This window comes from Spodoptera frugiperda, chromosome 8 (assembly GCF_023101765.2).
Source record: "Spodoptera frugiperda isolate SF20-4 chromosome 8, AGI-APGP_CSIRO_Sfru_2.0, whole genome shotgun sequence".
In the NCBI taxonomy this organism is placed as follows: Eukaryota; Metazoa; Arthropoda; class Insecta; order Lepidoptera; family Noctuidae; genus Spodoptera; species Spodoptera frugiperda.
In genome coordinates this window covers 5,712,044-5,725,669 of record NC_064219.1, presented here as the reverse complement: position 1 = coordinate 5,725,669, position 13,626 = coordinate 5,712,044, and the positions used below count along the sequence as shown (strand labels likewise).

General features: G+C 34.4%; 1 protein-coding gene across 1 annotated transcript in view; it reads left to right on the top strand.

Annotated features, from left to right (window-relative positions):
• The window catches only part of LOC118275466 (synaptogenesis protein syg-2), a 104,059-nt gene that overhangs the window by 85,952 nt on the left and 4,481 nt on the right, over positions 1-13,626 (top strand). The window contains exons 8-15 of the mRNA XM_035593445.2: positions 617-767; positions 1,955-2,085; positions 2,812-2,971; positions 5,848-6,009; positions 7,164-7,298; positions 8,083-8,289; positions 8,740-8,889; positions 10,966-11,083. Coding sequence (XP_035449338.2) covers positions 617-767; positions 1,955-2,085; positions 2,812-2,971; positions 5,848-6,009; positions 7,164-7,298; positions 8,083-8,289; positions 8,740-8,889; positions 10,966-11,083 — 1,214 coding nt within the window. The remainder of the gene's footprint in view (positions 1-616; positions 768-1,954; positions 2,086-2,811; positions 2,972-5,847; positions 6,010-7,163; positions 7,299-8,082; positions 8,290-8,739; positions 8,890-10,965; positions 11,084-13,626) is intronic.

The following is a 13,626-nucleotide window of genomic DNA, read 5'->3' as shown; positions in this document are numbered from 1 at the left end:
CTCAATTTCGAATGAGTTTTCGTTCGTCGCAGAGGTTCCAATAAAGTTTCATTAAAGTGCAATATTCGGATTAATTGTAGCTCCATTCGTGTCCGGTATGTTGTGGCTTAATAACATCCTCATCTGATATCTTTATTTAAACCAGATTTTAGTTTGGAACATTTCTATTAATCTGGGAAGGCGGTGGTTACGTGGTCAGCATAATATTAAAATTTCAAATTCGAGTTGTATTTGAAACCGCACTTGGAATAGATATTTAAGTTGTAGAAAGGTTTATTCAATTTAGTTTTTAATATTGTGTTTGATGTTGAGGTAACTTTCAGTACGTGTAGCCTACCGCTTATGACATTTTACGAACATTAGTGAGCGTACCAACATTTGACAGACCTTATATTGTTCAGTTGCGTTTGCGATTCAGGAAAAATAGCTACGGTACTATACTATGATACTATTTTTTCCCGCGAGAACTGTTTCTTAATTTAAATATCATAGCGTGGTACCAGATAGTTTCTTTCAGAATTCGACTGGCACTTCCAAATATTACCTAGCACTTTCAAACAAACAAAAATATCTCCAGTTATGTTATGTTACTACAGATTTATTATATTTTTACCAGGTAACAGATCATTCAAACGAGACGTGGTCAGTCAGCACGCTGGTGTTCAGCCCGAGTCCTGCTGACAATGGTGCCATCATCAAATGCGTGGCCGCCAACCCTAGCTTGCCGACCAAGTCAATAGACGACCAACTACAGCTCAACGTTGTATGTAAGTATAAAGTTTTGTGTGTGTAAGCTGATTTTTTTAAATGATTGGGATTCACTGTTTTATTCACGTTTCGATGCACTTCATAACTTCATAGTGTTACGAAAAAAATGTCTTGTGGCTATCTTGAACTGGCTATTCTACCTGCAACATATTGAAACATACATAATAGCTATGTAATAGAAGCGTAATTTATAGAAGTATTATAATTAACCCAGCGCTTTGAAACAAGAAGTCGAAACCATATTCTATGCATACCGGTAAACGTTTTGCTGATTTTAGAAACAAATTAAAATAAACTTTTTAAAATATTTAAAATAACTGTCAATTCATGTTCATAATAACCACAGGCTAAATACATATTTATTTAAAACGTTAAATAAACACTGTATTGACGTAATTCCCAAAATATGTCGTGAACCATAACACTGAACGCTTTATTAAATTGTATCGCAACGAACAATTTAATTTCATCAACTATAACAAGGTTTGAAAGCAAACTTTAGGTATATACCACGTACCAGTAGAGCACTTACTATAGTATTAAATCAATTTCTCATAATCCTTTTGCTTGATCTAAGGATAAAATTAATATACATAGTTCCAAGAAGTTTTCTTTGATAATATTGTGATAAATATCCCATAGGACAGTCGCTGCGACAGCTAATTGCGAATATCTGAGCTTATTGGACTTTAAATTAATTTTCCTTAGCAGTGTGGGTAATATAATTAGTGATAACATTTTCCATCCTATATTGGCACTTATTACAAAGGTTGTAGTGACTTTAATTAATTACACTGCATATAATATCCTGTTAGGTTCTGTATTCTTGTTTTGCTGCTTGATTAGAAAGTTAATAAACATTCGCTATTTTTATTGCATCATTCCAGCGAATGTTGTGTTTTATTTTTACATGTTATTATAAAGCAATGTATTGTTTCTACTGCACATAGTTGAGATGTGGAAACAATTAGGTTTGCATCCAAAATAGAGAAAAAAGAAATTAAACAGTAAATGTTTTTTTTTTTTTTTATAAAGAAATTCAAGTGCCGAAATATTTGTTACAACACCCATGGGTACATACTACACGAAACACGAACACACATCGTCATAAATCTAAAAGCGTCCCAAATAATGTACGTTGTTTGTGCAATATTCTGTCAACTAATATTATAAATGTTGAATCCAGACAGTCCCCTAGTGTCACTGACGCTCGGCAGCACGCTCAACCCTCACGACATCAAGGAAGGCGACGACGTGTACTTTGAGTGCAACGTGCGCGCCAACCCTAGAGAACATCGCATCTCCTGGTTCCACAACGTAAGTTATTAATTGTTGATATTATGCTAGGGCTGCACCGAAATACGGGACACGAGAATAGTGGCGAAATAATGAGAGCACATTATAATGAGTCCTGTTTTAAATGAAGTTTTCATGTATATTACCACTGCGTAGTTTCAGTTTCATCTCAAAATATGAAATATTTGACATGTTCCTACTCTAATATAGCTCCTGTGTTTATACTGCTAAACCTTCTTAATTGAATACCATTTTGTATTTTTCTGTTCTACGAAAAATTCTCACGAAAATGTTTACGTATTCGTGATTTTGTTCAATTACCATGTGATTATTTGTAGAGTATTGCTAAGCCATTCAGATTAGAAAAACGCGTCGTTTGCATACCCAGTTTATAGCCCTCGTTAGTGCTAGTTAAATTTGTTTGAAGCTCGTAAAGCGAAATCGGCTACAGTTGGCAATTTTATGGCATTTCCTATTCATCGTTCTTCGCAATGTTTGCTTGATTTTATTATATTGTTTTTAGAGTGAAAATCTTTTTTGTTTAGACTGCAATTTGAAATTACTTATAATTTGAAATAATTGAATCCGGTTTAAATTGAAGACATGTACGTACAAGATGGCAAAAATCCTTTAAGTTTTTGTAATATTAATGAACAAATTGACTTAAACACAATGTAGCCAAAGTCACTTATAGCTCATTCATTTAAGTACCAACCTTTTAACTAACACAAGTGGAATGTTCTGCAGGATAGGCCAGTGAGTCAAAACATGACATCGGGTATTATAGTCAGCACGCGGTCGCTTGTACTACAAAAGGTGACGCGAAGGGAAGCCGGCAGTTACTCCTGCAAGGCGGCAAACGCGAGAGGGGAGACCTCCAGCAAGGTCGTCACTTTGAGAGTCCAATGTAAGTATTACTAAGACCGGCGCTAGACATGTGCACGCTTATTCACGATATGAATTTTATGTGAACAAACAAGTGCGCCAGCATTACAAAAATAAAATAATATGTTAATGACCTTTTTTCTTGTCTAAAATATAGTTACCTCAAGTATGAATATAAAATGGATACTTATCTATTGTCAACTAGAGGTGAAAATTGAGCTTGCATTTAAATTTTGTATTCAAAAGATTTTCATAACTTTCATAAAGATGAGGAGATTTTAACTACATTTACAATAAAGTACACCCTATTATTTACGATGTGTTTATAAATACACTTTATGTATGATAATATTTTGAGGAGAATCACGATATATTGTTTATTTAACTAGCAGAGAGAGTGCAGTTAATATTACGAAGGTCGTGAAGCAGCAATCTTGAACTTTATATTCTTTTTGTTACGTTTGAGCCGTGACTTTGACGACAAATACGAATTTACGCTCGCAGACACTCTTTGTACTTTTTGTTAAGCCTGAGGGCCAGCGCCCCTTTAAGCTAGTACGGTATAAGGAAACATCCCTTAATTTTCTTTTTATGTCAAACTTTTTTCAGCACTTTCCCGTTTCTAATACACTTTAACAACAAATCGGAAACAAATCTTTTGACTCTTGTTGTTACAATTATTGACCGAATTGATGTCTAATTTGTGTTATCAATAAATTAGCCATGCAGTAGATCTGTAAGTTGATATTAATGTATTAACAGTATAAATTCACCCCCCCTCCCTCCAACAAACAACTCAAGCTAGCCTTGAGCGAAGGTAGCGACATCGAATTATAACGAGCACACTAGACACTTAATTTGCATATCCCTAATCCCCGGTAATATACATCGGACACACAGGCATCCCATAAAATGTCACCGAGCACAGTATGAATTACTGGCCTATAAATACCGACGTGTCTGCGAATAGTATTCAAATGATTGCGGTCGGGATCGACGTACCAACTTCCTTCCGTGGCCGACCGTCCGCATAGTAATTGGCACGAGGGAAGGCGGTACCGGCGGTAAATCATCAAAATTATTGTCTAATATTACTACGATTCTCTTCGTACCTCCTCAATCTGCTGTTCCGTGGCTTCGTTTTAATATGCTCAGCGTTGTATCGTTTGAATAAATTTTATTTCCATCCTAAGCATACATTTGTTTCAGCAGTACGTAATACGTGGCTGCCGAGATTTATGCTCAAATTATTTACATGAAACAAATCAAGATAGTATTCCCAGAAATGATTTATTGAATAATAAAACTCGTACACGCCTCTGTTTCTATGAAAAAATGTTCCATGATGTCGAGTTACGAGACTAAAAGGACAATTTTGTTCATTACTTTTAATGGTTGAGTACCTACTTATTTGACTTGCTTTTCTATCTAAAATATTATTAATGGATATTGTGACTTTGTTTCACGAATCAGCGGAGACGATTAATGAAATTCCGTTTGTGGAATTCAAAACAATTTTACTAATTACCGAAGTTAAATAAATTTTAATAAACAAATGTTTGTTACGTGTTTAGGTTCGCCGTATTCGTACTCGTTTTCAATAACGGGAGGTGAAATCATTTTTACATTTTGAGATTAAATTATGTAAAGAGCAGCAGCGTATGGATTTGGAAGCGGTTACGCTAATGTAATTAATTCAAAACTTTGCAAACGGATCCATCGTACTGGGAAAACACAGGATCCCATTATAATTAGAGGGTATATGTTGATTATACATGGTCGTACGTAAATCAACAACAACGTCCACGGTGTGATTTATTACACAATTCTATATTGGCGCATCGAGGAGCTTCCTTCCGAGCTCCGCTGGTCGACACTTAATTGCCGACGTGAGAGGGAAGACGAAATAATTCCTAACTGCCGAAATAATTGTTCATTTGATTTATATTTATCGCTTTATGACAGGAAAACTGGTCGTTGGAGTTTTTAAATTTATGGATATTTTATGCTTGTTATTTAGGAGGCCGTTGTGGGGTAGCAAAGTTAACGATGTACCGGGTATTTGCCTAGTATGCAAATGTTCCCAAATTGTAGTATACCCATCACGTCCGGCTTGGGCCTTTTCCATTTCACGATATTTTGCTAGCAAATATTCAGTCGATGTGCTCTTTATCAGTGTCCCGATCTTTAAATGTATATAAACGAAATCAGAAAACATATGAATGTTTGTTTCGTGAGATATTTTTAAATAAACGATACTAGCTTTGTTTTGTATCTAATTTGGTCATGTACGTAAATAGAAGAAAATATTGTCATTTTATTTATAAGAAACAGGGCATTTTTGTTTTTATTATGAAGCCTTTTGTCTTGGTATCTGAACGTAAACGTCACTATGTATATTTCTGGGTAAGTGATACAAGTGGGCGTATATGTTACTACTAAATATAAGTATTTTGACATTTCTAAGACATGTAGCCAGACAAGCGGAAAAACCTAGACGCGAAAAAAAAGTATTGATATTTTTTACGCGTATAAGTGGATTTATTTATACTATGATGGTAAAATTCGATATTAACGTTAATATAATGGGGCAAGCAACAGTAATACAATTGCTACGGCGTAGCTGACATTACCGCTACGCTGCCTACGCCGTAGCCGTAGCGCGAGTAACTTCCTCAAAGTTGTCACTGTGTCACACATGGAAAATATCTCCTGATTGCATTATGTTATAGGAGAAGAATGTTTTCCTAAATCACCAACTTTGTTCAGCATAATATACCCTAATAACACAGGTTAAAATAAATTCAATTATTTTCTAATGTAACTATCAGCATACACAATGGTATATTGTGAAACTTCTGAAAAGTAGCGCTAATCGTATTTATATAATTTCAATAGATGCTCCCGTATGTGGCGAAACGTCACCGCAAGTGGTGGGTGCGGCGCTCGACGAAGCATTGCGCGTGCGCTGCTCAGTACACGCCGACCCTGCTGACGTCACGTTCCTGTGGCAGTTCAACAACAGCGGCGAGAGTTTCAACGTCTCACCTGCTAGATATGGTATGTAGAATTACTAATAACATAGTTCCTGCTTCATTGTCATCCAAAGACTTATAAAACAGAAGACAGAGCAAAAATGATACCTCGTTGAAGGAAAGTCATTACTGATATTATATTACTTAACCGATTTTGCCCAAATTGTTATGGTTTTTTCGAAAATACTTGGTCAATTATTTTACACAATCGTACACGTACAATCTTGGTTAGCTCGTAATACAAACAACATTATTAAAAATAGTTACGGAACTTTTTGAGGATAGATATTTTCCCATATGATGTTGAATAAACTTGTATAAAATACCATTCGTTGTTCACGTCAGAGGACAAGACTTTATACGAGAGTTACTTTAACAACTCTATATAAATATCAGTATTTTTCAAGACTAACATTATCTTTTAAACTACACGAAATCGGAAAAGTACTCAACATTTCGAGGAAATGTTTAGAAAAATATACCCAAAGACCTTGTAACAAATTATCATTTTCTTTGAAACTTAGATTGTTCGTGTAGTCTTTTAAAGAAATTCCATTTGCGAAGTGCGGTTCGTTACATATTCAGGGCGGTTGCTAGGAGCATGAGGTGCTGATTGAACTGTCTCGAGTACTTGCTGCAAACACTCGACTAGCGCGACAGTTGGCCACTCGACTGTATCTAAATGAACCTAATTATTATAATTCAGGTCTCCTGGTGACTGGCGACTGGTCATTTCTCGAATGTTCTTTTGTTTCAGTGTACTACAGAGATTAATGTAGCTTAAAAATCTGAAAGAAAATTGTGTTAACAAAATGGTTTGTTAGAAGTTGGTTAATAATTATGATGTATGAGTAGTAGATTAGAATTAAATCAATGTTTATTTTTCTTCCACAAACAGTAAAATACTAACTTATCAGCTACACACATTAATTGATACATACATATTAATTTGTGGGAGACTGGTGCCTAAACTAAGTCGAGGCTTGTATTTCAGGACACTAGTTTGTTACTTAAATAAGTCTTATTAGTGGCATATCTATTATATAGTGTGATAATTTAAGATTCTGTAATGTGACAAATTGGAATCTTCCATTATTACAGCGTGCATATACAAGTTGCAACTTGTATAATTTAATTAACTTTATTTAGGTTTTTGAAAGTCTAGCTTTTGTCACATAGGTACTGTGAATGGCAGTATAAGCGAGCTTCGGTACACACCAGCCAGTGAGCGCGACTATGGCGCGTTGACCTGCCGCGGTACCAACACAGTGGGCAGACAGGCGCAACCCTGTGTCTTCCAAATCGTTCCAGCAGGTAAGTCATAAAATGTGATTAGTAAATATTTTTGTTTTGCTATGTAATGATGATTGAATTAGACTTAATGTTAATTGAAGCTTAGACTATATGTCACCCCTCTTGTAAGTCTTCTAGTGTGAAAAGATATTGCTCGACTGCTACTTTTCCATCTAATTAAATAAACTACGACAAATCTGTTTGTTTATAAAAATAGGGATAGTTTTAACATGTGGCAAACACACATGCATAAACAACTCTTATTGAACAATCAAGTAATAAATATTGCAGTACCAACATTTAAATAGATCATCCGAGAAGTTACTTGAATATAAAGTCTTTAAATTATGCACAATTCTTGATCAGAACTAATAAAGAACAGTTTTAAAGCAAATATTCCAATTTTCTCGCAAAGAAGAAAGTCAAACATAGGAAATGAGACGAGTAGCGTGGGACAAAGTTTCCAAACTATTTTTGTCTTGAGCCAAAATCATTTTAGCTTCACTACTTAGAAGTTGGTCTTTGCTTTCAATCGACCGTAGCTACCCAAATTTTATAAATTTAAGCGTTTAAAGCTATCCTATGTTTGACCAATATTTATGATAATAAAAAACTAAATTGTGAGAATTTATTTCAGCTTTTTGAACAATTGCTTGCTAATCAAGGAGGATTGAAGATTTCAACCTCTTGATTTTAAATTATAAGTTCAGGTTATCTCACGATGTTAAAGTTTATCGTATGCCATCGATATCTAGTCTTAACAGTAGGTATAGAACGTGTCTACAATCATAACTTTATTTCTTAGCTCGTCCATCACCACCGAGGAACTGTACAGTTTCTTCTGGCAATGGATCGAATTGGATCGAGGACTCGAGCCGGGAGGACTATGGCGAGCCCCTCACTGTGCGCTGTGTCACCGGCTACGATGGAGGTCTACCTCAGCTGGTGGTGTTAGAGGCACTGGACTCGGAGAACGGGAAGATCAGGTTTAATGTCACTGCTAATGAGACTGGTAAGGATATTGAAAATGGTATTTAAAATACATGACTTACCGTCGTACTGAGAATCATTTAATGATTACTTGAACTATTCCTTAGTAACGATTTTGTATGGAAAACATTTGCTAAGGATTGGGTTAAGTAACCAATAAATTACTCTGAGCTAGTATAATTGGCGTCAATGTAAATTCAAATGTCAGATATTTAAAAACTTTTTCTGTGCTGTAAACATTCTAAAAATCTTCTTACTAAACTAAACTTCACTTTGAGCAAATCTACGAATAACCTGTTTCATACTAGCTCAATTCAATATTCACACCAACATATTGTTTCTCCAACTTTACTCCAAAAACAATAACTCATTCCATACCAGTGGACAAGACCAACGTGTAGCATCGTCAATAGTTATAGATGTTAAACCATAACAATCTTCTGCACAATTAACCCTTCCAATTATATCGTAGACGGTGTGGCCATATTCCTAGTACCGGCCGGGGTGCTATGGTCCAGTGGAAGTGCACTCAGGTTGACCGTGCATTCGAGGAATGATAAAGGAGCTTCAGATCGCATCATGTTGCATGCACTTGCGTATCAGGATCCAGAGAGACGGACAGGTACGTTATTTGTAATACTTTTTTTGATTTGTTACTGGTCTTTTCATTGTAACTGATAAAGTCTGAAGGAAAGCTAGATATCAATTATACTTTTCTCACTGTACGAATGGTTTAGAAGAACATTAAATCATCCGAAATGTAATACAAAAATAATAAACCGAAATATTTATTAAACATCCAAAATTGTAAATTAAAATGGTTGGTCGACACCAAATTTTACAGGAAGTCAATAAATGTCCGACCGCCGAACGAGGACACCGTATTTAGGGTAAATCTCACAAATTTTAAGATAAATTAATTGGGAATTTCTCAAACCCTTTTTGGCCGACAAACTAATTTCATGGCGTATTACCGGCTAGCGCAATTTGCCATTGATAGGAAGATAATAAGCAAGCAATCTGGTAGATAGCTAAACGTAAATTTGAACCTGCTTAATAGCGTAACACGAATACTCCGTCTCACTCACTCTCACCGTTTTGAAGAGCACTAGAGTGAGATAGCGAAGTGTAATTACGCTAATTCACCGCCTGACATTTAATGTCGTAATATTCCGTACTAATAATAATGTAGCGGGTGTCTGTTGTGGTTAATTTACAAAATATATTCATACATTTAATCATTATGTCAATATTAATGGAATTCCTAACAATTTTTGTAATAAAATATCTTTCACAAGAATGAGGTCTGATTTTAATAATAGAATTGTTCTTTTATCGTGAGTTTCACTATACAAATATTATTAGGAGAATAGGGGCACAGACATAAAGTATACATTCATATAATTAAAAAAAGCTTTCTACTAAAATATATTTTTTTTGCTCTGAAAAATTTTTAGTTAGTTAGGCCTGTGTGTTCATGGCCTTAATAGGATATTATAGACATTTGACAGTTGTCTAATGGATCGTCAACTCGAGCGTCAAGCTCTGTGATTGGTTGTTACATTTATCTTTAACGACTCGTACATATAAAAAATATTTCAGACATTTCTAAATAGCTAATACACTTAAAACGAAATGTTAAGTACATACCTAGTATTTAGTTTTAAGTTTATAAGAAAATAAAATATAAATGACTGCCTCGTTATCGAGTGGTCGCAAGCGCGACTGCCGGATAAGGGGTCTCGGGTTCGATTCCCGGGTCAGGCAAAGTATTACTGGGCTTTTTTCGAATTTTCGATAATTTCTCAGTAGTAGCACGGAGTCTGGATAACGGCATTACGTGTCGTAATGAGCACCTCTGCCTACCCCTTCAGGGATAAAAGGCGTGACGTTGCTAAAATATAAATAAGTACCTATTTATCTTTATGTAAGCTCAATTATTTTGTAATTTAATTGCAAGGAGTCTGAACATTATAATTTGAAGACACATAAAATTAAAATTAAACATACAAACAAAACATACTCCTTTTAAAATAGAGTCCATTATTCCATGGCTCTGCTAAAAAGCAACCAATGTATTTTATATGTAGGTAATATGAGCATAATGATGCATTCGCTTAGAATACGCCATTAAAAATACTTTGAAACACAAAGGGAAGACTTTGTATGCATATTCGGATAATTAATTTCGAAACTTGTTTTATTTGCGTGATAATGTAGAAAAATATGAATTTATTTTGGTCTTAGATAGAGTAAACTAATAATGAATAGGTTTACTAGTTTTTACATTTTACATACACACATAATCCTCATGTCTCTAATGGGGATAGGCAGAGACTATGGAACGCCAATTGCTACGATTTGTACATACGGTACTTCGTTCACTACATCAACAGTCAATTCTTGCATGCTCGTCGGTTAAGGGCACTTTTAATTTGTTACATTATATGTATTTACATTACTTTACTTTAGGGGAGTATCAATAACAATAGTAGAATGATACAAGAATAATCATTATATTTGGACTGAATTTTTTTACCAAATAATAATACCAACTTTTATCGAAACCTTCCTTCAAACTCATTTAACAATTTCTGGAACATAAGACAAGAATCCGTATAAAATCTCAACCTGCATATAAAAATTCACTAAAAAAGTGTATGATGAAACAAGTGTTATCTATTTTGTAATATCGTAGATGGCGGGAACAGTCTAATGGCCGGTGTCTCGAAAGCTGCTTTCTGGTCGATTATCTTCACTGCCATAATCTGCGGATGCGCGGCCATTTTCACGGGATATTTTCTACGAAGAAAAAGGTAAGATAATATTACACGCACAGGGAGTTCACTTCAAACTTTACTGAAGAAAATATATTTTACAATATGTAAAAATGAATTTACAAAATATTGTAGTTACAAAACACTTACATTACCTATTTGTGATCTTGTCAATTTATAAAATATCAGATTTAATAATACACGAATCAATATTCAATATTCTGTAATAATATACTTGAAGTGTTGTTTACCGATTGGGTTTAATAATAGGCAAACATTGGGTAGTTTTCTCAGTCAGAAACACCAAAATTATTTCGACTTTTCAATACAATTAAAATACTTTCAAAAATAATTACACTTTCACTAATCAGATTCGAAAATCTACTTAATTTTCAATTCTTTTTAACTAATTTCCTAGTAATACGTTTGCTATTTGACGTAAAAATTTGATGACGTCATAAGTGGGCGTTTTATGTATACGGCATAAGTGTGAGAGCTCTGATAAAAATGACTTATAACAGTTCGCACGTTTGTAATGGCTCAGTTATAGTAGGAAAGTAGCCTATTACAATGTAATGTTATCTAAAACCTACATGATGCATTTAAAACAATTGATTACCGCAAAAACGTACGCTTTGATTAGACAACAATGCACTGGTTAAAAAAACATTATAAAAAAGCGGTAATTCAAATAAAATAATTCAAACAGTAGAGACTTAGCTTCAAGAAAGAAAGTTCTGTATCTCAGTGTCATCAATGTAGGAGTGTTATTAAGTCATGCAATAAAGCAAAGCATTCCTTCTATGTTACATTTCCATTAACTTTAGGGTAACCTCTTCTTTATTTAATGATAATGTTTTACGTGTAATGTTACATTTAACGACTTGTTTATGCACGTAATGCTACACCCACATTTTAATTCGTTATGCTCTTTTCTCACCTGTCTGAAAGATTGCTTGTAGCTTTTGTTTTGGTTTTAGTAACTGTGTAAAGGACCCTGTTATTATCACATTTAAACGGCATCGCTCCAATCCAGCTATTAACGTGTTATTCAAATTTGAACATTAAATCTTATGTTGTATGATATATTTCATAATGTAAATACATAAGGGCTGTAAGCACGTGGTCCACGCGCTGTCAGCGCGCTTACAGCCTTTTTATATTGTTTCTAAAGCAACTCCGTGCCAATGTCAAGCAAACGGGATTGGTCAATTGTCTGATAAAGTATAATTTGAATACAGTTTGATTAGTCTAGCTCCTAATAACGTCTTAGTAATCGAACCTGAGACAATGCTAAGCAATCATTTGTAGTCAAAGGATTTCAGTAGTGTCAGTATAATTAGATTTATATCTGGTCGATACGATGGTCATAGACATAATATAATATAACATTGTCTTGCAAACGTCTCATGAATGATGGAATCTCGGATTCGGTTCTCTGGTCCAACACTATTAAGTTAACGAATGTAACAATAGGGTCACCTCAAGTCGGTGTTACTTTACGAAATTGCATCTCTTTCGATCGAACAATCTGATATCTTTATTACAACTTTCGTGAGACATACTAAATTAATTATTATATTATCGACTTACATACGTATCTGCTTGACGAGGGACTCGACTAGTTTCAAGCCATGCTAGAAGCTCATATTCATGAGCAGCATTCCGCGATAATCGCCGCGTCGTGTGTCGAGTTCCTCGTCAAACAGTTACGTGAGTAACTGAATAGTGATATTTCCCCAATACTTACATTCTAGTATATTTTGTACATCATTAAACTTTCAAACTCGCGATCCAAGTTGCGCATGTCCTTGCAATCTGAATAACGTCAACATACATGTTTGCTCGCGTTCCGAGTGACGAACATTGCTCTAACACTATGTACCGTGACTGCAACTTGACAAAACTCCAACTATTGTACGAATGAAAACGTGGAAAATGTACATACATAAATACTTTCGTATATGTATCAAGAGCTTTTTGTATTAGATTTTTTTGCGTGGAACAGGATTTTGTGTAATTAAAATGTAAAGCGTAGTTTACAACGATGGTTTAGCGATCATAAGCATTACAGTTAGGTCCAAAGCTATCACAGTACATAATAATATGATATCAAAAGCTTGTACATATTTTCCACCCGAAAAGATATAATACTTTTATAAAAATATCAAGGTTTTTGTTAGTCAGTTCCATTTTATATATAGGGAATATCTAGGATTCTAGGATTAAAAATCGTATTCTAATATGATTAGTATTGTGTTGATATTACTTCAAGATATCCAGATTATTGTATTCTATTCTCATACGTTAATAATAGCTGCATTACCTACATTATGTGCCATATAATGCATATAAATTAGTAATGCACAATCCATTGAGCATGAAATTATGACCATTTGTGTGTATATAGCACGTGGTTACCTAACACTAATGTTGTACATAATATAAAAATATAATACGTACTAAAATCACTCAGGGACCTGTAATTATATTGCGGCTATAATTTAATCAATGATGAAGATTGATTGCAATCTCCATAAACCTTGTATAAGTCAAGTTTATAGAGCTTACGTCATACTTAA